At 50.4% G+C, this 26,255-nt stretch overlaps 1 protein-coding gene across 2 annotated transcripts in view; it reads left to right on the top strand.

Moving 5' to 3' along the window:
• UBE2G2 (ubiquitin conjugating enzyme E2 G2) overlaps positions 1 to 25,685 on the top strand; it is a 30,803-nt gene extending 5,118 nt beyond the window's left edge. The window contains exons 2-6 of one of the 2 annotated variants that reach the window (XM_028504615.2): positions 8,924 to 8,959; positions 9,052 to 9,097; positions 17,620 to 17,738; positions 21,273 to 21,413; positions 23,990 to 25,685. In XM_028504615.2, coding sequence (XP_028360416.1) covers positions 8,924 to 8,959; positions 9,052 to 9,097; positions 17,620 to 17,738; positions 21,273 to 21,413; positions 23,990 to 24,102 — 455 coding nt within the window. In that variant the 3' untranslated portion in view covers positions 24,103 to 25,685. The remainder of the gene's footprint in view (positions 1 to 8,923; positions 8,960 to 9,051; positions 9,098 to 17,619; positions 17,739 to 21,272; positions 21,414 to 23,989) is intronic. The other variant, XM_036017499.1, reaches the window with a different exon arrangement.
• The last annotated feature ends 570 nt before the right edge of the window (positions 25,686 to 26,255 follow it).

Raw genomic sequence — 26,255 nt, 5'->3', positions numbered from 1 at the left:
AGGGAACATCTTTTCCTAGCCCTTCATGCTCAGCCCGTGTGTGTCCTCACGTTAAGTTGAGTCTGTTACAGGCAGCAGGTCCACCGGGACCTGGGTTTTCTTATCCATTTGGCCACTCCCTGTCTTTTGATTAGATAATTTAGTCCATACACATTTAAAGTAATTACTGAGAACCACATGCTTACTGACACTTTATTCATTGTTCTCTGGCTGTTTGTGTTGTAGTCTTCTCTGTTCCTTCTCTTGTTCTCTCTGTTTGTGGTCTGATGACTGTCTTTAGTGGTATGCTTAGATTCCTTTCTCTTTGTTTTTGGCAGGTTTCTCACAGGTTTTGCTTTATGGTTGCCATAAGGCTCATATATAACAGCCTATATTTATAACAGTATGTTTTATGTTGGTAATTAAGTTTTATCACATTTTAAAGCTCAACATTAGTTCTCTCCTCACTGCCACATTTTGTTTTTGATGTCACATTTTACATCTTTTTTTTTTTTTTAAGATTTTATTTATTTATTTTTAGGGAGAGAAGGAAGGGGGGGAGAGAGAGAGAGAGAGAAACAGAGAGAGAGAGAGAGACATCAATGTGCGGTTGCTGGGGGTTATGGCCTGCAACCCAGGAATGTACCCTGGCTGGGAATCGAACCTGGGACACTTTGGTTCCCAGCCCGCGCTCAATCCACTGAGCTACGCCAGCCAGGGCTCACATTTTACATCTTTTATCTTGTGTATCCTTTAACTAGTTATTCTTATAGTTTTTTCACTGCTTTTGTCGTTTAACCTTTATACTAGCTTTGTAAGTGATTATTATGATACCTTTATTATGTATTTACTTTTCCAATGAGTTATTCTTTTATATGTGTTCTTGTTGCTAACACCTTTTCTTGTGCAGTTTGAAGAAGTTCTTTTATTTCTTAGAACATCTGATTTGGTGGTGATGAATTTCTTCAGCTTTTGCTTGTCTCAGTAGTATTTCTCCTTCGCTGATGAATGACAACTTTGCTGGGTAGATTATTCTTGGTTTTTATTTTTTTTTCTCCTTTCAGCCTTTTGAATATATGATGTCACTTCCTTCTGGTCTGCAAAGTTTCTGCTGAAAAAATCTGCTGTTAGTCTCATGGGGGGCCCCCTGGTATGCAAACAGTTTTTTCTTGCTGCTTTTAATAGTCTTCTTAATTTAACTTTTAACACTTTAATTATAATGTGTCTTGGTGCGTTTCTTTGGGTTTCTCTTATTTGGAACTCTCTGGGCTTCCTGGATCGGGGTGTCTATTTTCTTTTCAGGGTTAGAGGAGTTTTTAGCTTTTACTTCTTTTTATTTTCTTCTTCTTTTTTTTTATTGTTGACACTATTGCAGAGGTCCCCATTACTCCCCCCTCCCTTGTTTGCCCGCCTCCATGCCCCCCCCCACCGTTATCTCTTCAAATAAGGTTTCTTCCCCTTTCTCTCTTCTTTTGGGAGCCTGAGGATGCGAATGTTGATCCATTTCATCTTGTCTCATAATTCCCTTAAACTTCACTTCTTTCATTCTTTTCGCTGTTCTGATTGGTTGTTTTACTACCTTGTCTTGAAGTTGACTTAGCTTTTCTTCCGGTCCATCTAGTCTGCTGTTGAGCCCTTCCAGTGTATTTTTTGAGGGCAGTTAATGTGTGTGTGTGTGTGTGTGTGTGTGTGTGCGCACATGTGTGTGTGCACGCGCGCGCATGCATGTGCTTTTAGCTCTGTGACCTCTGTTTAGTATTTTCTGTTTCTCTTCTCTTTGTTGAAGTTTGTTCTTTGTTCATCCATTTTCCTCCCCAGTTTGGCGAGCATCTTCATGACCACTACGTTGAACTCATTATCAGGTAGATTACTTACCTCTGTTTAATTAAGGTCTTTTCTGAAGTTGATCTTGTTCTTTCCTTTGCAGAATATTTCTCTGTTTTTCATTTTGCTTCACTCTGTGTTGGTTTCCAGCACAGGAAACAGTCGCCTCTCCCATCTTGAAGGGGAGTGGCCTCACGTAGAAGATGAACGTTGGCATTCAGCCCCGCCTTGGCTCTTAGTTGTCTCTCAGATCTTTGTGCTTGTGCAAGCCGCAGTCGGGAGTGTCCCAGAGGGGAAGATCTCACTCCTCGATCTGGGTTGAGTGTAAGCCAGACCCTCAGGCAGCAGCTTTTAGAAGTATGCAGATGTATAAAGTCCTGTGGGACGGCACGTATCAGCCTCGCCGGCCACCAGAGCCAGGCAGTCTGGAGGTGTCCCTTGGCTGGAAGTCTTAGAGACTGTGGCTCCGGGCGAGTGTATCTGGGTGTAACTGGAGCTGGAGCAAGGCAGAGGGAGAGTGCCAAGATGGCATCCACAGCCCAGGTTCCTTGAGAGCAGCTACCGTATTTTGCCGTGTATAATGCGCACCCATGTTTTAGTACTAATTCCCACGTATGATTGGAATTAGTACTACCCATGTATAATGCACATCCTTATTTTTCCCTCAAAAATTTGGGTAAGACGTGCACATTATACATGGCAAAGGACAGTATGGAGGCCACTAACTGTGTGCAGACCTGAAGGCTGCCCCTCAGGCCAAAGCTCTAGGACAAGCAGAGAAGCCTCCTTCGTGGCTGGGGTGTGCCTCAGTCCACGGTCTCTGCAGTGCCCTGGGGCGCCCGGGGGTTATACGAATCATAAAGGAGTAGGGTAGCCTGCCCAGGATCATCTCTTTGATTGCCGGTCTTGTGGGACCCAAGAATGCAACTCCTGCCACCACAGCAAAGTGACCAAGGGGCAGCCCTTTGCAGCCACAAGAACCAGAGCATGCTTAAAGCTCCCCTCCAAGCGACACTGGCACTCTGGAGCTCAGCGGAGGGTGAGTGCGATGCTAGCACCTGCCTTCTACAGTCTCTGGTCTCCTGAAAGGAGTGCAATTCAATTAGAAGCCTGCCCCACAGGCTGTAGCCATGGTGACTTGCTAATAGTCCTTCACAGGAACACCAAGTTCTTGGGCCTGTTGCCCCTTGCTGTGATCCGGGGTGGTAGCTGTTCGAGAACTCTTTCCCTGTTGTTACACTCTGAGGGACCCAGGAGTGTAAGCCCCACTGGCCACCAGAGCTAGGTGATACAGAGGTATCGCCTGGCAGCATTTGCAAAAATTGGGGTGCCAGATTAGGGTATGACCTCTTTTCTGGGTGACTCCGATTATTATAGTCCCATGTGACCAGGAACACAAGGTCCCCTGGCTTCCAGAGCCAGACAGGCAAGAGGCATCCCTTGTGCTGCAGCTGCAAAAACTGGGGCACCAGGCATGTGGTGAGGCTCCCTTTCAGGAGAGGCTGGTGTTCCGGAGCGGGGCCGTTTTTCTCTGTGTGCCCGATGTGTAGTCACCGCTCAGCCAGCCTTTAGGGTTTTTTTTTTTTTTTTTTTTTTAAGGAAATTGTTTCATATGTGTTAAATGTGTGCCTGTTCAGGGCAGTGAGCTGAAGGTCTTTCTAAGTCACCATCCTCTTATTGTGGTTTTAATTTGCTTCTTCGTAGTGACCAGTGACACTGAGTATCATTTTATGTGTTTATATTGCTATCCATAATATCTTTTTGAAGACGTGTCCTGAGTTTTTTGGTCATGTTTCAGTTTGTTTTATTAAGTTGTAAGAATTCTTTGTATAATGTAACCTCCTATGGCCTGATCTTCTTTTAAGGACACAAGTCGGGTTGCATTAGAGCCCCTCCAGTCACCTCAGTTGTTGACCTGAATCCGAGTGACACACTTCCCCCCACTTTGCTTTTTCACTTGACACGTCCTGTGCTGGTGCACAGAGGGTTCGTCGCTCCGTTTTACAGCTGCAGGTGTTCTCTCGGCGGGCGGAACATAATTTGATGGGTCCCCCTATGGATAGTCTTTGGGTTGTTTCCAGCTTTTGCTGTTACACATGGTCCTGAAATGAATAGCCTTATGCGTGTATCTTTCCTTATTTTTACCAGCGTTTCTGTGGGATAGATTCTGAGGCACGGGATTGCTGGGTCAGAGGGTAGATTTGCATTTCACTTTTTGTGGCAGCTATTTTTCAAGGTACTTTTAAAAAATGCTGTTAACAACTTAACATTGTTAAGGGACCAGTGGCATGGTGTTTTCAAATTTCTCTGACATCGTTAAGATTTGTTTCTCTTTTTGAAGTTGTTTTTAATCTGTAAACATGACACCGTATAGTTGTGTGCGGTCAGGCGCATTCCCTCCACTGGAGCGTTGGGTGGCTGCAGTCCTGCACCCACCAGCAGGTGCCACTCTTGAGTAAGAGTGCCGGTGGGAAGGCTGCTGGACGCGCGATGCAGTTTAGACAGCCCTGTGCCTCTCCCAAAGGGAGGGCGGCACAGGGGAAGTTCCAAGGGGAAACTCCGCAAATGAAGAAGAAAGCCAGCTCCTTTTGGTGTACGATTCCATTAAAATCATTGGTGTAATTATTCCTCTGTGTTGCTCTCCGGCACTCGACTCCCACTCCCATCCACATTGTCCCCCGCCGGCCTCTCTGGCTCCCCTACGCCCGCTCCTCTTAGCAAGTTATAACCATCTGCCTTAGTCTGTTGTTTGCTTTTTGTTCTTCCAAAAAGGCTATTTGACTTAGAGAAATCAGGTGAGATTTGGATGACTAGGGGGATAAAGCCTGGTGAGTTGGGTCCTGGGGTTACTTCCCCCCTTCTGCTTCTGTGAAGAGATACAGACAGTGGCTGGTGGAATCTGTCTTGCCAAATCCAAGGGTCTCGGCCCTGCTGGTAATTGACCTCATTTGCCCTTGGGTTTTCCCTCAGTGAAATACTTAATGCACTTGGCATTTGGGAGCAGCACTCGTTTGTGTTACTCCACTGGCCTCCCCTAACATCGGCTGTCTCTTCCTCTTCCCCTCTTGGCGCTGGCGCACCCTGGGTAACAGACCTGTCTCTCTTCTGTCCCTTTACCTGTCTACTGGGTCCGAGTTTTCCCACAGGTGTTACTAGTATTTTGAGTATAAGTTTTCCTTGTATGGGACTTGTTTGTGGCAGAATGTTAAGTGTTCCTGGTCCTTTCCTACCAAGTGGCAGCAGTGTCCCCGAGTCACTGTGCAGCCTAGAAATAGCCCCCTGTGGAAACACTGCGCCCGAGAGCCCCTTCAGGCCCCGGTCTCTGCACTCCGCACGCCGTAGCTCCGCGCTTTCCTTCTCCGACTTCCACCCTCCCTGGAGCTTCAGAGCCACCTCGGCTCGTCTGCTTACTGTTGTCTCGGCGCGAGAACCCCCCATTCCGGCCCAGTGCGGGCGCCACGGCTCGCTCAGTCCAGTGAGGGTGCCACCACTCACTCAGTGGTGCGGGCCCCTCGTTTGTCCTCACGTGGCACATCGGCTTCGTCAGCAAGCCCTGTCACCTCTGCCTGTGGACGAGACCCCAGCCTCCTCATTTGTTACCACCTCCACAGTTGTCACTTTGACCTGTGGCGTCATCTTCCCTGCTGGGACTGTTGCAGTAACAGCTTTTAAACTATTTACTAGCTTGAAATATAACCAACAAAGAAAAGTACAAGGAAAGACACATTCCACTCAGGGATTCTCAGAGTGAGTACCAGCAGCTGGGGGACAGCCCTCTAGAGCCCCACAGTGTGGGCCCCCGCCCCCAGGAGCAGCTCTTCTTTGTAAGAGAGTCTCCTCGTTGTTTGGCTTTGTGTTTCCACCAAAGCGTGCATCCTTAATCGCTGTAGATCAGCTTTGCCTGCTTATTAACACATGTAATCTGTCTGTAAATGTACTTGTGTATTCTGTGTTGTGTGTATATTCTATATTGTGTATGTGTATACATACACAGTGTTCTATATAGTGTTTAGGTCTGTGTACTTGTGCACAAAGTAATGTGTGTAGCTGTGTGTCATTTTTGTTTTTTGTTTTTTTTTCCGATGCTTTTAGAGAGAGAGGGAGGGAGAAAGAAATATGAACGTGAGAGAGAAGCATCAGTTGGTTGCCTGCTGTACTTGCTTGGACCAGGGCTTGAACCCACAATTTGGGTATGTGCCCTGGTCAGGAATTGAACCCACAACCATTTGGTTATAGGATGCTGCTCCAACCAACTGAGCCACACCGGCCAAGGCTCTTCTACAATTGATAAGATATTTGGGTTTGTTTTTTGGCCATTATAAATAATGCTGCTGTAAATATGTAGTATATATCCAGTGGAATATTATTGAGCCATAAAAAGAAGGAAATCTTACTCTTTGCTCCAACATGAATGGAGCTTGAAGAGCATTCTGCTAAGTGAAATAAATCAGAGAAAGACAAATACTATATGATCTCATTTATATGTGGAATCTTAAGAAAACCCAAAAGTGAACTCCTAGATACAGAGAACAGATTGGTGGTTGTATAGGTGGGGGTGGAGGGTGGGTGAAATGGGTGAAGGAGGGTCAAAAGGAACAAATTTGCAGTTATAAAATAAGTTCTCGGGTTAATGTACTGCATTTCACGTAATGATCTTAGTTAATAATACTGTACTGCATCTTTGAAAATTGCTGAGAGAGTAGATCTTAAAAAAAAAATTTAACTATGTGTGTTGATGGATGTTTACTGGAGTTATTTCATTTATCACTTTCCCATATATATATATATATATACATATGTAAGTATTGACTCACTCTGTTGTACACCTGAAACTAATGGCCCTGTTACATCATTTACATCTCAGTTTAAAAAAAGAACAAGAAAAGAGAGAGAACTCACCTCCAGTATCATTTCCCCAGCAAGGCCTGTCTTGGCTACCTTGGTGTATCTGTCACTCACTCTGCCACATTCTTCACTACACTCACTGTATCTGAAACTCGTCTGATTTATGTTTCCTTGTTCATTCATTACCTGTCTTTGTTCACTAGAACAAAAGCTCATTTAAGGGGGGGACCTTGTCTGTATCTTTCACCACTACATCTCCGCTGCCTAGGATAGTGCTTGGCAGAGAAAAAGTGTACTGGTAATCGATAATATGTTGATTGATATTTGATAAGTGGTTGGCCAGTTCTAGTCATATTGGCCAAGGAGCTCTACATGGCTTTGTGTAGCTCCTCAGAGCTTCAGCTGTGACCAAAATGCAAATGTAAAAGAGAAGAAATGTCACCTGGAATTGAGTGCTTTTGTGATTAGAATGGTCAATTGTGTACTTTCCAGTACATAAAATTGTATAGCAAAATAGAGGCACACGCAATCTTCTAAACCAGTTAGAGCACTATTTCCAGGGCAGCGGTGAAATATTTAAATGATTCTTTTTCTATAAGATTTAGGGCCATTGAATGCTCACTTGCTTAAACTAGTAAGTATCCCGGTCCACATCTACTCTGTCTCTTCAGGGAGTGTGCCAAAATGTTACATATCAAACTCTAATTATTCCAGGAACATTTTACCTGTTATTTCCCCATGTCTTTTCAGAGGTGGATTCGTAGGGGGTTGTTATCATTCGCTATAAGTTGCTCTGCACAGAAGCATGTTGTTTGCTACTTAGAATCTGAAGCTTTTCTGAGTGATGACATCAGCAAGTGAAAGAAAAGGTCATTAGACATGTCTCTTGGTGCACGTGTGCTCACATATGTGTTTGTGCTCCTGCGAGGAGTTGCTGGGTCATAGTAGGTGACAGCACCCTCATTTCCAAAGTAGCGATCTGCCCTCCTCCCAGCAGGAGTCCAGAGAGCAAGTGTCCATGGCTCTCCGTCCGCGAGGACACTTCTTACCGTCGGTTTTCTAAACAGCGGTGACTGGGTCATTCTGGTGGGCAGCGCTGCCTCGCCGTGATTTTAGTTTGCATTTCCCTGTAGTTAATGAGGTGAGCGCCTTCTCAGGTTTATTGACCGTGTGTGTGTGTGTGTGTGTGTGTGTGTGAACTGCTCGTTCAGTTCTTGTGCGTGACTCCTCTTTTGAATTATTTCTATATTTTTATTGATTTGTAAGGTGTTCTTTAAAAGTTCAGGTGTTTGCCCTTTGTTGCTTATATCTGTTGCAAATATCATCTTCCTCTGGGGCTTACCTTTTTGCTCTCTTAAATAAGCCTTATAAGTTAAAATGACTTTTCTTAGTGGCAGTTCCTCCTTGACAGAGCTGGGCCTCAGGTTTTCCATCAATTGCTAATCCCAAGTCGCTGAGCGGCGCCGCTGCTGCGGACTTGTTTCGCGCTGTGTCTGCTGTCAGTGCTGCAGCCGATGTCCTGCGGAGCCTCGTCTCCACGGGGCTCGTAGATGTGCAGTGATGGCGCGCCTGGCAGGTGGGCTGTACGGTGCTCGGTGCCCTTGCTTCAGAGTCAGGCTTTTAAAGCCTCGGCTCTGGTCACATCTCTGGTTTGTCTCCGAGTGACAGGAGGTACCTTTCAGTTGGAAAATAATATACTGTGTTTGAGTTATGGGCTTTAATCAGAATAACCAGCAGCCCTGACTGGCATGGCTCCGTCGGCTGCGCGTTGTCCTACAAAACAAAAGGTTGCTGGTTCAGTTCCTGGTCAGGGCACACACCTGGGTTGCGGGCCAGTCCTTAGTTGGGGCGCGTGCAAGAGGCAGCCGATTGATATATCTCTCACACACTGATGTTTCTCTCCCTCTCTTTCCCCCACTCTTCCCTCTCTCTGAAAAGAAATAAATAAAATCTTTAAAAAATATATATCTGGAAAAAAAATAACCAGCAGGAGTACTTTGGGAAGACGGTTAAATCTTTTTGTATGTTTCTTCATTTGTCAAATGAAGGGGTGTCTAGCACTAAAATCCTGCTTTTTTGCTGGTATAAAGAACTGGTCACATAGTCTTTATCAGAAATGTAACTGGAACAGGAATCCACTTTGTACAAAGAATTTTGATTTGCTGATACGTATACTATGTAATTTATAATTTGTATACTTTTTACAGTTGTTTTGTTAAAATGCCAGTATAATATTCATTCTGTTTCATAATGGTTTTACTTTTTAATTTTATAGAATTAACACTGAATCCTCCAGAAGGAATTGTGGCAGGTGAGGTATTAAAGTTAATCTTTTTCTAATTTACTTCTAATAGCTAAAGTTGCCTTCAGAGTGACAATGTGGATATTTTTCTTTTCCTGCAGGCCCCATGAATGAAGAAAACTTTTTTGAATGGGAGGCATTGATCATGTAAGTTACATGTTGTTGGTCGTAGGACTCTACCGGAAATCCGATCTGTCCATCGTATTTGGCAGTGCGGCTGTGCTCAGAGGTGCTGATTAGAAAAAAGGCTAGGCGTGTCTCTGAAATGTAGCTCTTCCCTGGTCCGCTACTCTAAGGGCCACAGATAACACAAATGTTTATCCAGAAGAAATGAAAGTGTTTCCTTAACACCAGTAAAAGGTTTAGTGAGCATAACGTGTTTGTAGAGTTTTAAAATAGCGAATGTCGAATGTTCTGTGCTGTGCTGAGTTAGCTTTGAACAGCATGCGTGGCCTCTGTTCCAAGAAGCCCTGAGAGCTGCAGCTTTGAGGTGGGACAGGCTCCTTCCTGGGGGTTCACCACCCTGCCTGTGCACCAGGACTGGAACCCCTCCGCCCCCTACCCCCCCCCCCCCCCCATCACCTCTCCTTCCTCTGCGTGTCTGGTCTGGCCTTCCATTGTCCCTGACCAGGAGACATGCTCTGCTCCTCTGGGCTGACCAGTGCTGCTCCTCCTACCCCGTTCTAGAAAGATTGTGACCGGATTGCATGGTGTTTCCCATCCAGTGATGTTGCTTAAAAAATGACAGACAGGCCTCTGATTCTAGAGTCTTCTATGGTGCTGTGACCCAGGCTCGCTGCTAGTCTTCTTTTTACCTGTGATGTGCAATTTTCAGCTATTCTTGGACTTAGTGTATTTCAAGAAAATGTGGTCAGGTAACTTTAGGGAGTTGAGATTTATAATCAGTCCCTCAGTTTTCTCATTAGGGAGATGAGGTCCCATTGGATACGGTGCCCCAGGGGGAGGGACTGGCAGAGGCATGAAGTTGCTGCCACAAGTGTGAACCCTAGTTTCGGGATGTAGTTCTCACCGTCATCAGACTTGCTGGATTTGCCCGGTGCTTATACACCACTAGTTCCTAATACTTACCTGTTAGTCTGAGAAACAGGTTGCTGCCAGCTGTTGCCTGTGAGGTGAGATTAATGTGTGAAAGTTGATGTGAAGGTGAGTTTGAAAAGCAAAATATTTTAAAAGTCAGTAAATAGTCTCCAGAGACAGTATAGCATGCTGACGTTTTCCTTATCGTTCGTGATGCCGTTATGGCTTGGGTCCGTGGTACCCACAGTTTCCTGGGTCTCGGTGTTTCTGGCATGCGGGCGTCTTCCAGCCTGTGTCAGCGTCCGCGAGGCACTGAGTCTCCCCCCCCCCCCCCCCCCCCCCCCCGCAGCGAGAAGTGGGTCAGGGGCTTCTGGTCAGAGGTGACCTGTGTGCAGTGGGCTGCAGTGCTGTACACTCCTGTTAGCCTGGCTTTTTAAGATTTTTAAAAATATTTTATTTGTTTATCTTTAGAGAGGGGGGAAGGAAGGGAGAAAGAGAGAGAAACATCAGTGTGTGGTTGCCTCTCATGTGTGACCCCCACTGGGGGCCTGGCCTGCAACCCAGGCATGAGCCCTGACTGAGAATCGAACCAGTGACCCTTTGGTTTGCAGGCCGGCACACAATCCACTGAGCCACACCAGCCGGGGCTGTGTTTTTGAAGAAACAGGAGATCATGCTGTAGGAACTTGCCGTGTAGCCCGCTTTTCTCATTCACTGTTCCACCCGCTCTCCTCGGTGCTCACACGGACACACACGCCTGCCACCAAGCGGCAGGCTGGGTTGCGGGGGCAGGGTTTTGGGAGGCCTCTCCGAGTGCAAAGGTCCCCGGGCACCTGATCGGCCCTTTGTCTCTACAAGACAGTGACTACGCGCAGCCACGAGACTATTTAAAAGCCCTTAAAGGGACACATGAGCCTTTCACTTTGGTTTTTTTCATAGTATTTATTGTTAAAAATCTGTTAGGGTAACTATTACTAATTTTAGATAAACAGAATAAAATTAAATCAATATTTTGAGAACCTGTCTTAAAAAGCAATTAGAACTATTTTTTAGGTAGAGCACTTTTGTGTTTGAATAAGGCTTTTGCTTTAGTGTGGAATTCCCCGGCTGCAGGATCTGGTGAGTTTGTGGGTTTTGGTCCCGTTCCAGACCCTTTCACAAACAAGAGGCCGTTCACCAGCGTGCTGAAAACATCTATTAAGGAATTAACTGTCCTCTCGCTGGTTCGGCTCGCCCTCTTGTCTTGGCAGACAGCTGGCTGAGTTTCCCTCCTTAGCGATGGGCTCTTTTCTTCCTTTTTATTCTTTGACCATTCCCAGGGTTTCTTCCATCCCCTAGTGTTTATAAAAGCCATGCTTGTCTCATTTTCTAGAGTCCGCAGCTTACCTGTGGGGCCTCCATTTACCTGTGCCAGGAAGAAAACATCAGTTCACACGTTCCAGACACAAATACCGAGCGCCTGTTACTCGGGCCCTTGTCGCTGATACAGGCCTGCTGTCAGGGGCGACCCCAGGTCTCCACCCTGAAAGAACAAGAGTTTGAGGGCCTGGGGTGGGAGCGCAACACCTTGACAAACAGGGAAGAATTGAATAACAGAAGCGCCACAGCCTTTCCTCTAAATCACTCCCAGGGCTCTCTGTTGAGCCCGTGTTGGTGTTGGGGCCTACCACTCAGTAGGAAGGGCAGGGGCTTCCCTGCGGCCCCAGGGAGGTGGGCAGCAAGGCTGTGTGGCTGCCATGGCTTTACGGTCTTGAGCCAGTCACTGCCTCTCTGACCTCCACTTACCTGGGTCAAAACAAAGAGGTCCGGCATCCTTGGAGACCTGCAGCCTGACGTTTCAGTCTCTGGCCTCACGAGCTTGCTGGCCCCGGCCGTGGTGTGGGGTGCTGTCTGAGTCCTCTACTGCGGGGGCGGGCATGCTCTTTCCGAGCCCGTTGGCGGGACAGAGAGCTCTGTGGTGCACGACGGCCATCTGTCCTCAGTGGCTGGAAAAAGCGTGAAGTACCTTGGAATTTTGCCACCGTTTCTGTCCGGCCCCAGCATTCTCGAAGCAGCTGGTGACCTCCTTGCCCGGTCTGTGGCCTAGCTGCTGTTCCCTGTCCAGACCAGGGGGATCTGTCCACTGTGGTAGAATGACAAGGTCTTCCCCTTCGAGAATGGTTGGCCACCTCAGCTGACTCGCCCCGTGTTACTGTGGCAGGTTCGGGGCTGAGCTGCGTTACGATTGTGGGTGTGAGGATTCCAGGCTGTCGTTTCCCTAGGGCCGTGCCTGGCTCACACCGGGTGTGAGCATCGTGGTCACAGCTGCCACCCTCCCTCAGGCTTTCTCGTGTCCAGAGCACTGTCACAGAGCGTCTCTCGTGGGTGTTGTGCCCACTGAAATAAACCTGAGACGCTGAAGTAGATGCTTACAGTGTGTATTGTGTGCTCTCGGACCCAGCAGTCCCGACCCCGGGCACTTCTTCCTCAGAAGCGCTGTGCGGGTCTCGTGTGAGGACGCTCCCTGCAGCATGGCCGCAGTGATGCGGGCGCGTTGTGGTTCGGTGCAATTCACGGTCACCCGTGCACCGGGATGCCACGTGGCTCGGCAGAGGTTCAGGCAGCATCACATAGTGGCCTAGAGAGGGGTCCCGGTGGTTACGGAGCAGAAGCAGCAAACTAGGGAACAACAGGCCTAGGCCAGTGTTGTCCCCCGGGGTTGGTTTTTCCCCGTGGGACATGTGGCAGTGTCCGGAGACACTGTTGGTTATCACAGCTGGGGGTAGGGGCCTCCACTGCTGGCATCTGATGAGACACTGCTGAGCGCCCTGCAGCGTGCACAGTGGCTCCTACACTCGGCGTGGGGTGCCTGGCCCAGGATGCCGCCGTGCCGAGGTCAAGGTGCCCTGGTATGGCATGTGGCCTTGTCCCCCAGGGTCAAGTTTTCCACAGCTTTGTTGATATGTAATTTACACGCTGTAGATTGATTGCCCTGTATTAAGTGTACAAGTCAGTGACTTCAGTGAGTACATGAGCTCTGTGACCACCCCCACAGTCCAGTTTTAGAGCGCTTCCAAGAAGGCCCTCACACCCGCGTGCAGGCAGCCCCCAGCGCCACCGCAGCCGCCGGCAGCTCTGCTCTGCTTTCGGACTTAATGGACCCGCCTTTTCTGGACTTCCGCTGCTCCGCTGCAAAGGGGATCACAAACTGTTAGCCCTCTGTGTCTGACCTCTGGGACTCAGAGGACTGCGTGGATTGAGTTCTTCCTCCGTGCTGCAGAGTGTTAGTGGTTCTTCCCTTTTTGTTGCCGAGTGTGTCCCGCTGTGTGACGGGCCACATCTGGCATGTGCACGCACCAGCTGGCGGACACTTGGGTGTCGCTGTGTTCGGGCTGCAGTGCTGCCGTGAACTGTCTGCGTGGACATGCGTTTCTGTTTCTCTCGGCCAGGTACGCAGCAGTGGAGTTGCTGGAGGGTAGACTACATCTGTGTCTGATGTTTGAAGATAAAACAGTGAAACTGTTTTCCACGGTGGCTCACTCACCACGTTACGTTTCCACCAGCAGCACGGGGGTTTTCTTTTCTCTGCTTTCCCCCGGACTTGGTGTCGTCTGGTTCCAGCTGCCCCGCTGGCTGTGACGTGGGGCCTCACTGTGGATTCGATCTGCTGTCCTTGGGGGATGAATGTGTTGACTCTCCTGTGACGCTGGCATCCTCACGGCCTGCCAGGCTCTGTTGGGGACCCTTCTGGAAGCGGGGAGAGTTTATGAAGCGGAGTGCTTTTCTTCGTGCCCCAGGTGGTTGTAGAGCATAGCTCCCACAGCGATCCAGTCCAGGCTTAAGTACTAATGAATGGGTTTACAATCTCTGTTATTTAAACCCTTGTCATGTGTATGAGGCATTTTGTTCGTGCGCTGTGACAAACCTGAAAAGGGAATCGAAAAGACAGTTTTTTCACCACCTGCCGCAGCTGGAGAGTCATGTGGGCCGCGGTGCTGGGACACGCCTGAGCGCAGGTGGCTCACACCAGGTGTGCCGAGCTCCAATGGTGATCAGTTGTCACGGATGGCACGGAATTGGGGTGCCGGGGCTCTGGGCGGCGGCAGCAGGCAGCTGTCCCCCACACGGAGCGGGCACTGTGAACGGTGGTTAGGGTTGGACCTTGGTGCTGCTCTCAGTTTTTGCTCCTTGGCATCCGACTCGCCTGAGCAGTCCTCAGAGGGGGTGATTTAGAACAGTTTCCTTTACAGAGTGGAGCGCAGGGATTCTGTTTTAATACCTGTCTCAACAAATAGATACACACTTGTCTCAGAGCTCTGACATGATTCAGACCATTATTTTAATCAGGAAGATGGAAAATAATTTTCAGGCTTTGAAGAGTATATTATTGTCTCAGATAAATGTTTTGTTACCTTTTTCTTGTACATTTTTTTCCCTGAAGATTTTGATATGAGGTCTTCAGTGAAGAAGTGAGGCTGTTGCTTCTTTGTTACTTGGAGGATGGCATTAACACTTGTCCAAAAATAACACTAATTATGTCTCCCTCTCTGGGCTCAGGAATGCACTCGCTAGTGCTTCCGTCAGTCAGCTGGCATGCCGCTGCCCACATGGGCCCAGCTGCAGGCTTGTCCCGGGCACCAGGGCCTCTGGAGGAGACAGGAAGCCTGGTTTTAAACCAGTAGTGAACCAGAGCATTGGAAAATGGCTTTGATATTTAAGATGTGGGAGCACTTTAGGAAATGTTTGATCATGTTTATGAGGCTGCAGACGACCCAGGGGATTTTTTTTTTTTAATTTTAAAGAAAGCACTATTATGAGAAACAAAGAACTGTTATCAAAGTATTGAGCAAGTACTATTTGGCTCATTCCAAAAACATTACCCAGACATACTTTTCTCCACTGAACCAGAGGTGCCAGAAAGATTGAAGCACTGGCACACATTCCTGACATAGTAACACTGTTGCTTTTAAAGATAGCATCTCTGCCCAGCCTCTGGCTTAGCAGTGTGGACGGTGTTCTCCTAACTCCCGGACTGAACTGATTCAGGACCCGGGCCAGTCACTGTGTCCCAGCTTTGCTCAAGTGAAAGCAGCGCTTCCTTACACCTTTCATCTGAAGGACATGTGGAGTAAGGATGGAAAGGCACTCGCCATCTGCTTTGAGTTCTCCTGCTGGAGAAGAAGCGTGGGCTGTTTGGAAATCACGCGCATGTGTGCGGGCCGTGCTGACCCTGTGTGCAGAAAGAAGGGCTTGATCCTGTGTGCAGAAAGAAGGGCTTCCAGAGCATTGTTGGGGAAGAGCCCAGCAGGGCCGGAGCTGCCCGGCGGTGGCCTGCAGCCCTGTCCCAGGCTGGACGCCCTTCCCTGCGGTGCAGCTGGGCCACCCCTCTTCCAAGAGCCTCACCCCCCACGCCCGCCTCTTCATGTGGCTTTCCTGTCCTGGTTTCAGGCCAAGGCTCTGGGCGCTGTTGTGCTGTGACACCTTCCGAAACAAAGTAGCTATTCACTGTGGCTTCTCCCAAAGTAGCAAAGACAAGTTTTCAGAACCAAGATTTGTCTCTTAAATTGAAAATATTTACCTCCACTGAGCATTTCTTGCCTCATTCCCATTTTGACCATTTTACTGCAGCCCAGCCTCCCGGGCTGGTGACTCGGCCTGGCTCTGCTGTGGCGGTGTCATCGGGAGAGCTCGAGTGTCAACACCAAGTGAACATGGAGCTCTGTTTAGTTTCTTTCTGAAATTTTGTCTTTTTCCTTTAATTGTGGAAATAAATATTGTTCCTACTATTTGCAAATTTATATAAATTTTTAAAATTTCACTGAATCAAAATAATTTTACTAAGACAAAATAAACTTGTACTTTTAAAAAACAATTTTAAAAACATAGGTAGATTGTTTTAGAATTAATATATTTTAATTTCGTCCCTGTGCCATGTCTTGTCTTTTATTTATTTATTGCATGGGCCAAGAAGTCCGTTTAGTTTTTTTCCTTAAAATGAAAGACACATTTTTCATTTTCACCAGTAACTCTATTGACTTGGATATTTCAAGCATATGCGCCGTCTCCCTCATGGTGTGATGTTGATTGTTCTCAGTTACCGTCTCAGTGTGGTCGCTGCCAGCCTCAGCTGGCCCTCCTGCCTGTGGAGCACTGTCGTCCGGGGAGGCGTCTCCAGCGTGAAACTCACAAACCACTTAACACGTTCAGTCAGTCACCGCGCCTTCTCCACACACTGCACACATCTTTTTGTGTGTTTCGGTTGCATTTTTATCTTTCTTGAAACAATAAAGCATACTATGCCGACAGTGTTGCGTATTGTCTTCCATCTTCAATATTAATTTGGCTACACAAAAAGTTCACCAGTTTTGGTGTTGCTTTCTTATAAGTGCATGCTGGTATGACAGCCGTCACAATACTCTCTAACAACACGGTTTTGGATGAAGTTAAAGACAGCTAACCCATCCTGCAGAAAAACCCAAGCCACCTCTTTGGCCAGCCCAGTGTTTTGAGAGGCCGTGGGCCTGCGGCGGCCCTCACCGTGTGCGGAGTTAATATGTTGGGCCGTGGCATGGACAGGGATGGGCAGTCCTGAGGGGGCTTCCTCTCGGTCACAGGAGCGGTGTGGGATTTCTTTTCTCACTGAATTGAGGGGCCACAGCCAGCGTGATCGCTGCTTGTGTAGGTCTGTAGCTGTCATTCGGTGGCTCTGTTTTCTGTCCAAGTGGACACGGGAAAGATGGTCTGAGATGGGTTCACGACCTCAGGGCGGATTTTGTATATGTCCTTCATGTGGGGTGGAGGAGCTCGTCTGTGTCAGGGTGTGAGCTGGCGGCTCTCACTCCCCTCTCCTGCCGGCCAGTGTGCTGTGCATGGAGCAAGAGGGTGCTCGTTTGTGCACGTCGAGTTCTGAAATGTGGCGGGACTTTGAGAGGTGGTTTAGTCCGTTTCTGCCACTTTCCCCATGAGGAGGTAGTAAGCCCAGGCAGACGAGGCGCGCACGTGCTGAGCCACCGTGAGTGCTCCGGTGGCCGTGCAGGTGCAGGGTGTGGCCCCGAGCCTAGGCCCGCGGGGCGGGGCCTGCTTGCCGCACTGCTGCACGCGTGCACATCTGGGCTTCTGCGGGGAACCTGGCAGGGACCACGCGTGTGCTCCTTAACTGTTTCTGGAAGGTGACAGAAATTTCTGCCGAGGAGCATTTAAAAATAAAAAATAGCTTTTGGACAACAACTCCCAACCCTTTGTTTATTTGCATCAATAGAATCTTGCTGTAATGTGTGCCATGATTATGCCCTTCTCCGAAAATGTAATTGTACCACACACACAGAAAGGCAGAGTCCTTGGGGTCCTGCAGCGCTGGCCTTAGCGTTTCCTGTGACCCCGTGAGGGTGGAGGTTCTGCTGCTCCCCTGCGACCTCTGTCGATGTAAAACCACCTGTAACTGTGTCTCGTGCTCGTACCTGAGTTGTAAACCAGAGTGGAACAGGATAGGGAGACATTATTTTCCATTCAGAGAAAAGTAGCTATTCGTCATTAGTATTTAGATATAATCTTTTCATGCGCAACAGTGCAGTAAAAATTCCCCGAACTCACTTCTAAGTGTGGTGGACATGGGGAAACCTGCCTTCAAGTCCTGTGTATTTTACGTCTTCCAGGGGCCCCGAAGACACTTGCTTTGAGTTTGGAGTGTTTCCTGCCATCCTGAGTTTCCCGCTCGATTACCCGCTGAGTCCCCCAAAGATGAGATTCACCTGTGAGATGTTCCACCCCAACAGTAAGTGCTTTCGAGGGAGCCGTCCTGAGGGTGCCAGGAGGGGCCCAGAGATCGCGTGACCGCGTGAGAGGTGGTGTCGGTGAGTGACCCAGACCGCAGGAAATGGTTTTGTGTTCTGGGTTGTAGCCAATGAATCATGGTGGTGTTGGTCGGTGGTTTCAGTTTAGGAGGACAGTTCAATGTGGATGAAAGAGAATGTGGCCCTCCAGCGAGACGCTGTTCGCGCCGGGCGCCCTGCTGGCAGTGCGGCCGTGGGGAGTGCGCGTGGGGAGTGTGCGCAGAGAGGGCTCCCCGTCCTCGCCACAGCGTTGTGCTTCACGTGGGCAAGTTGGCGGCAGCCTAGGTTTTCAGCAGCAGAGCATGAGCTAGGTTGTACTGATTCCTATGCTAGAGGACTACATAGATATTTAAATGATTTGGGAAATATTTAATGATATGGGGTGGTATTTGTGCTAATTGAGTGAGAATAGCAGGTTATAATCTGTTAGTTTGTTATAATTTAACTGGAAATGTAGCCCAAGAATGTCAAAAATGATTGTTTTTTAGTGGTAGGATGAGTTTTTCTTTTTGTAAATTTTTTCCCTAAAATATGTATTTTAAAAAGAGGAAAAAATAAGGTCATTTAAATAAACTTACTATACTTTGGTTGAAAAAGTGTCTAGTAGCAGGCAGGGATCAGAATTCCTGAATGGCTGCAGGTTTTAGTTCCTCCTTGTACAGCTAGGGATTATAGTTAAGAGAGTTAATAAGGAAATACGTTTTCAGTGATCATGTTTAAAATAACGTTCCTTTTTATAAATGAATATTATTGCCATTAATCATGTTCTTAATAGTTGTGGCAACAACAAAATGTTTCTTTTTGTAGCAATGAAATATTTACCTATTTGAAACCAGTTTCTTTTCCTGTACTTTTTTACATATCATGAGAGAATTTAGAGGATGTTCTCAGCTTTTGACTTCTCTCTCGGTTTGCAAATGAACTCCCGTGACACACCTTCTACGCCCCACCCCCACCCCACTCGGAAGCCCTGCCCGGACTCTCCACTCTCCCGATGGGCCCAGGATGGCCCACCTGGTGGGCACGCTCTCTCCTGTGGGACTTGCTGCTCACGCCCCCGTTAGGGATTTGTTGTTTGCTGCCGATGCCAGTGGCCAGTCTGGACCTTTCCTTAGCTCAGCGGCAGTTCTCGGTTCTGTGTGGGGGGAGCTCAGAAGCCTGCAGTCTGTGGGGAAGGCTGGCCACAGGCTGCTGGTTGCGGCAGTTGAATGAGGTGTGCCTACGCGTTCATTATGCCGCCGCCACCTTGGCGTTTGAGTAATACAAAGCGGTGAGTGGGGTTTTTCAGTTTTCAGATAATGGTACCAGTAGTGAGTCACATTTTGCTTAGAGATCTAACAGGCATTTTTCAAAGATCCAGCCATAAGGAAGGGGGGAGACGTAGGTGAAGGAAGACCTCCAGGAGCTTAAAAATATATTATGGTTGATGGAGTGGATTGAAGGATCAACAATTTCAAGTTGATTAATGGCAAAATGCAACTATATAGAGGACTGTGGGTAATTAAAAATAAGATTTTACAGAAGATAAGTGGTCTTTAGAACACTGCTTGTAACATAGTGTTAGAAACAAATATGGCTGATAAACTGATTAAAGTATTAAACTATGTGAATGTATAGTAGGAATAGTCTGATAATACTATTTTAATGTTCAGATAATTAATAAAAATAGCTTTTTTAAAAGATTTTATTTACTTTTAGAGAGAGGGTAAGTGAGGGAGAAAGAGGGAAACATCTATGTGATGCTTCACATGTTTCATGGGATCACATGAAACATCTGTGTGATCAGGTAGTTGCCTCTCACACACCCCCACCTGGGGACCTGGCCTGCAGTCCAGGCAGGTGCCCTGACTGGGAATCGAACTGGTGACCTTTCAGTGTGCAGGCCAGCACTCAATCCACAGAGCCACACTAGCCAGGGCACAAATAGCTTTTAAATTTGGCCTTACCGTAAGTAGATGTGTGCTGTTTTTATTTTATAAAAATTATTTTTGAGAAGAGCTATTAGATAGGTCTCACTGTAATAAAAACCGATCAGTCCATAAATACTTTAAAAAATAGTTGAGCACATTTACTGAGTTGCTAGGATACAGTGGTGAACACAATAATAAAAAGTGGGGGGCTGGACTGTCGGTGAGGTGGGGGCGTGCCCTGCAGAGGTGGTGGCCAAGCTCAGTCTGCGGGGGAAGAGCAGTGGGAGTTCCTGGGCATCCATCCATCAGGCGAGGGGGGGACCTAGCAGAGGAAGGGGTGAGGGGACAGGAGAGTAGGGGCCAAACCACTTGAGGCCTTTGAGCAATGATTCAGATCCGGGTGTGTATTTGAGGAGCATGGCTGACTGCTGGGGGATGCGTATGCGGGCTGGCGTGGTCAGTGTGGCCTTAGAGGAGCCACTCTGGTGTGGGGTCGAGTCCAGTTGGACGGCCTGGCCGGGGCGCAGCTGTGGTGGGCCGGGGAGAGGACTGTGGATGTGGAGGTTCAGGGGAGGTTTAGGAGACAAAACTGATGGAACCCCGTGAGGAGGAGGTGGCAAGGGACACAGTGCTTTTGGGTGTACTGGGTCACTGCGTAATGCTGTCACCTTGAAGAAGTGACTCTTGAGTTGAAAACTCCTTGACACCTACCCTGCTTTTATGGCAGAGAGAGTTGTTCAAAGCGTTCTGGGTGCTCAGGGCCTGTGGGCGGGGCCTGTGGAGGGATGTCCTGGTGCCCACAACAGACCATTGTGCAGTGTCCTGAGCCTGGTCCTTCGGCGGGAGCTGGCAGTGCGGTGCCTGGGTAGCCGGAGAGCTGAAAGCACTGGAACGGGTGGTGGGGAAAGTGAGGGGCCGGTGTGAAAGGAAGGCCGTTTAGAACTACTCACAATTCTGAATTCTCATGAAGGTGATTTAGATGCATTTTCATTTTAAATTAAACTTAACAGTCTTGTAAGTTTACAATTGAGTCTCTCCAGATGGATTCCTGGGTAATTTGAGCGTGTGCCAAAGCCTCTGAAAATCTCTCCAAGTATGTATAAGGGGGAAAAAAAAAACCAGATGGCTTTAACTTTGTTAGTGGGACTGATTACATGCTGTGAGGTGGGAGGTGGCAGGGGGGAAATGGAGACAACTTTACTTGAACAACAATTTTAAAAAGTCAAATACACTGGCCCCAGGAAGGGGGGGGGGGGCTATTTAAATGTAATCAATGGATGAAGAGAAATTGATACTCTTAATATTTTTAAAAAAACATACAAAGGTGAGTTTTCCCATGATGACTAGAACTGGACAGGTCAGCCCAGAGCCCCGTCGAGGTGAGCAGTGCCCTGAGGGGCCTGCACGGGCTCCCCAGGACCCTGTGGGCGGGGCCTCAGGCCGTGCCCCAGCTGTGTGGATGGTTTGCTGGGTTGGCACCTCCTGCTCACTTCCTCCCTGGGTCCTGACCACCTGCCGTGTCACTGGCCCGGTTATTGCTCACCTGGTGTATTCTGGCCCCTGCAGTCTACCCCGATGGCAGAGTCTGCATTTCCATCCTCCACGCGCCAGGCGACGACCCCATGGGCTACGAGAGCAGCGCCGAGAGGTGGAGCCCTGTGCAGAGTGTGGAGAAGATCCTCCTGTCGGTGGTGAGCATGCTGGCGGGTGAGTAGGGCCTTGGTTGGCTCGGTTGGCTCGCCACTAGTTGTAGCAGCCAGACAGCTCATTTCATCCTTGCCTTCGTAACTCACTTTCACCGTTTGTGATGCTTTCCATAATCTTGAACTTCAAGGACGGCCTCGTGTCGTGCATGCCGTGTTGTGTAGACCAGCAGTGTGTGTGCATCACAGTGCAGACCAGGGGTAGCCACACTGTGACTGTGGGTGTCTCCTTTATTTCAGTCATCCGTCAGGGGGCCTGCTGTGTTGCGGCAGACAGTGTACCAGGGGTGTGAAGCCCAGTGTGATATGTAGACCCCAGCTTTAAGGCCCCACTTTCTCAGGAAATGTTCCAAATTCACCAGCAGTTGCAGGCCACCCTGATAAATCCTGTGGGCATGACACACCCGGGGCTCCCAGGTCAGGTCCCAAGCTGGGACCGTGTGGGATCAGTTTAGGACACTTGGGAGTTATGAGGTAAGGGAGAAGGGGAGGCCGCTGACTCTGGCAGGGCACTGCCAGGACCCCTTATGGCCGGAACCCAGTTGGGGCAGGGGGCCCTGCAGCGGTGCGCTCCCTCGGAGCCGGGCCCCCCCGGGTGTCAGGTCATGCGTGCTGAGCCTTAGGAAAATGCTCCTGTGGCCACGGCGCCGACTTGGAGGAGAGGCGGTCAGGTGTGGCCGTGGTTACGGCAGGGCAGGACGTCCTGGGGCCTAGGGCCAGGGCATGGGAGACACAGGCTGTGGAACTCGGGTAACTAGGGGGTGGGTGACCCAAGTGCCTGGGCAAAGGGGTGCTGCTTTGGGGACAGGTGTATCCAAAGGGAGCGGGATTTGGGGAAGGGGACAGTTTGGGGTGTGACTGTCCACCACCCTCCAGGGCCTGCCCGGAAGCCACTCAGCTGAGGGTGGGTCGTGGAAGTAAGGGTGTGGGGTCATCTGTGGGTAAGACAGTGGGTGACCGGTAGTACAGAGGGGATGATAGAGAAAGGGCATGTGGACGGAGAGGGGTCCTCAGAGGAGCGTGGGTGGAGTGGTCTGGAAAATCCGGAGGAGATGGAGGCTTGCCACAAGGAGAATGTGGACAGTGCTGTGGAATGGAAGGCCCCTCTGGGCGGGGGGTGGGGGGGGCCCAGCTGGAGGCCATCCCAAGCGGCCCTGGGCTTGGGCCGTGGATGTCCTCAGCTGGCTGCTTGGGATGCGCTGAGGTCCGGGATTTCGGTGCTCCCCATTCATCCACTGAGCGGTTGGAATCAGGAGAAAGGGTCTGAAGATGGGGGGAGGCAGTGATTTGGCCGTCTTCCTATGTCAGCTATACATTCTTCTTTTAAAGGTTTTAATGTAGTCTTTACACACTCCTCTCGGAATACCAGTCCCCTGCGCTGAGCAGCTTTTCCAGCGCTGTCACCGTGCTCAGGCTGGCCGGGCCCCTCCCCTGTGCGGCCGTGTGTGCCCTCCGTCCCGGGGCTGCCCTAGGGCCGCTGCGTGCCCTTGGGGCCCTGGGGTTCCCTCGGTCGGAGGCTCTGCCCGTGCTTGGGTGTTCCCGCAGCCTGGCCCGGTCGGGAGTCCCTTGAGTGCCGCCCTCTCCAGGAGGCCAGCAGTCATTCTGCCTGCTGCTGTCCCGTCCTCCCCGCTGTAGCACTTAGTTTGAAATGTGGCCTTTGTGGGCCCGCTAGGCGGTGCCTCTCTGAGGGCCCAGGTAGTGGGGTTGGCTGCATAGCAGTGCCCAGAATGAGGCCTTGCACTGGGGACCTGGTGAGGAGGGGGTTGTGAGTGCATGGAAGGAGGGGAAACACTCCTGTCCGTCGGGTTGGTGCAGCTTGGGGAGGAGGGCTGGAGTGGGAGGGAGCGGGCCAGGCTGGACCCGGGGCTGATCTCAGGGCTGCGCTCGCCGCCCTCTTGGCCTCCAGGCAGCCTCCTCTGTTCTGATCTAGCCGCTTCTCAGTTCTGGCCACCAGCACCGGGCTCACTGCCTGCACGTCTGTGGCTGACTGTTCTCCTGTCCCGTTCCCCCAGGCCCCGGCTGCCTCTCTGTGTGTCTCCGGATTCCCCCCTGGAGCCACTGCTGGCCCTGTCTGGCCAGTTCAGGGACTAGCTACCCTGGGGTCAGGTGTCCATGTGCAGCCACGTCAGCCTGGCCGTGCACTCCTGTAGGAGCAAGGAGGCAGCTGCACTGACGGGCTCTGAGACAGACGCGGTCTGCACAGGGCGCTCCGGAGGCAGTAAGCCGGCCGGTGGCTCGTCTGGCCCGCTCTCTGGGGTGCCCAGAGTGAAGTAGATGACTTCCGCGGGCACACTTAGACCCTCAGAAGGAAGGAGTCGTGAGAGTGGATTTCACCCCAAGATGCGTCTTTCCACTGAGCTCACACTGCTGCTCAGGCGCGGGGCTCTCGTTTGCTTCTTCAAGAGCAGACTCTCCCCCCCCCCCCCCCCCCCAGCATTTCAGTGGTCAGCATCTCTTGCTTATTTCTGGGACGCATCTCTGGGGAGATCCAGCAGTGTTTTTGAGTGAAGTGGAGTCTTGCCAGTCGAGACCTCCCTTTAACAGCCCCTCTCAAGTGGCAATGCCTGCCTTCTCTTTCAGAGCCCAATGACGAAAGTGGAGCGAACGTGGATGCCTCCAAAATGTGGCGGGATGACCGGGAGCAGTTCTACAAGATCGCCAAGCAGATCGTGCAGAAGTCTCTGGGGCTCTGAGCCCCGCCCGTGCGTGTGCGCGCGCCTGCCACCGAGCGGTCTCCAGTGTTTCTCCTCTAGGACACTTAGTGACAGTGACACTGTGTGCTGGCACCAAAAAGGCAAGCTTGCAGAACCGCAGCTCTGGTCTTCTTTGCCACCTCTCCCACCCCAAACAGGCTTCTCTTCTGAAATTACAACTTATGTAGAATAATGACCATTGAACGCAGCTGTAGAGTGTTCCGGCAAGGTGGTCCAGGTAGATTGGCAAGCCGTCTCCACTACCTCTCCCAGCTGTGACGCGCCTGTGCGCCTCACAGTGAATGGCTTCCAACCCCCACCCCCCCCACCCCCCACCCCAAGGGCTGGGGAGGGTGTGCGCTGGCCTTCCCGGGACCGGAACCCATGATGCGCTCTCCAAAGGGCGGGGGCCTGGTGCCGAGCCAGAGGCCAGGCGGGCGCCTCTGCGGGTCCCCCCGGCCCCCTGTGCGCCCCAGGAGCGGTGTGCCGCTGCTGCAGTGTGTTCCCGCTCACCAGCAGGTGTTTTCCTTCCGCCCCGGTCCCGCCTTCGCCACTTGTTCCGCACCACAGCCTCCCACACTTAGAAATACTTCCAGGAGATAAATGCTTCTCAGATGCGGGCCGATGAACAGTGGGCGCGTGCAGAAGCTCGCTGCCGACCCCGCAGACCAGTGGTCGTTCCGGGTCCCGCTGACCAGAGAATACGGCCCTGTCTCAGTTACCAGTGCGGGAAAAGGGGGAGACTGGAAGGTTTAGTTACAGCTTCTTCTGGAACTGCAGGAGTTTGTCTTTCCCGTTCTCAAAGCCGGGAGTTCTAAGCTTTTGGACATGCTTGGTCGCAGAGGAACTTGGAACTACTAGGGCAAAATTGTGATTTGTGACTCGGGGTCGGAAGGGATCTACTGTTAGTGCAGCGCAGAGGCGTGGCTTACCTGCGAACTCGACCGGCACTCGGGGAAGTGTGGCGCGCGGGGCCCGGGCCCGTGGGCGCAGATCGCGTGCTGTGGCTTGTGGTTTTGACGCGGCCGGGCTCCGAAGTGGGCGGCTCCGCAGCACGCTGCCAGGGTCCACTGTGAGTAATAACAGCAGACTTGCTGCGTGCAGAATCACACACCTGGCCTGTTTCAGACAGGTTACACTTAAATAGGAATTTCTATTTTTGAAATAAGGGACGGCCTCCAAGACACAGAATAGGTTTTACTGTAATTTCTCCTTCCCTTCCCTCTCGCCATGCGTCTGGCGGACAGGAGTGGCTTCTGCTGTGCTGCCGCCTCACGTAGTTTCTTGGGTCAGTACAGTGGGCTCTGGCTGAAGGGCTCCGTGTTGGGCCCCGTGGAAACCAGGGTCTCTCCTTCGCAGAGGGCACGTTTTAAGGTCAGGAATTCAGTGCAGGGCTTGCATTTGGAAGGGGGGAAAGGAGACATACTCACCTGAGTTGTATGTGCAGGCCCATTCGTAGGAGGCAGAGCCCTCTCCGCGGGGAGGAGGAGCATGTGGGGGTGTGGTGTGTGGACGCGGCTGGAGCGTGGGCATTGCGGCCACATCGACAGTGGCCACGGGGGCTTCCATGAAATCTGGGGGGAGAAGAGAGGCGGTCTCTTTGCAAAACAAAGTATTTTTATTAGTTTGTATTTATTAAATGGAAAAGAGAGAATCCCCTGGTTAAAAATAAAGTTATATATTTTTCCCCACTCTGCACTGTGTTTCTCTTTGTCACGCTGTGCTATAATCACACGAGACCCATGTGGAGTGCGCCAGCAGCCCCTCTGTGGGGCTGCCCTCCTGCGAGCAGTGCGCACGGGCCCCGGGACCCCACGCCCAGGACTGCCCGGGGTCGCTTCGTCCTGAAGGCCTGTGTGAGTGTTGCAGGGTTCATTCTCTTTAGTTCCTTTTCTCCACTCTCCATGTCTTCCGTCTGGAATTCCCAGGTTTCCGAGCTGGGGTCTACGACAGCACTCAGGGCTGTGAACCCGGGTGGAGGGGATGTCCGTGTTTCCCAGCCTCTTACTGTGGACGCAGGCAGCAAAGAGCAGTCGCTCCAGTGGGAGGCAGCAGGAAGCCAAGGCCACACTTGGATTCCTCCCTGGGCTCGAAGTCACGGTCTCAGACCTGCCTCTGAAGCTGCTTCCTTAGCATGTGGAGACGTGAAGAGG

Source organism: Phyllostomus discolor, chromosome 2 (assembly GCF_004126475.2).
Source record: "Phyllostomus discolor isolate MPI-MPIP mPhyDis1 chromosome 2, mPhyDis1.pri.v3, whole genome shotgun sequence".
Classification (NCBI taxonomy): domain Eukaryota; kingdom Metazoa; phylum Chordata; class Mammalia; order Chiroptera; family Phyllostomidae; genus Phyllostomus; species Phyllostomus discolor.
The sequence above is the reverse complement of the archived record's forward strand: the minus strand, read 5'-3'. Positions and strand labels throughout refer to the sequence as shown.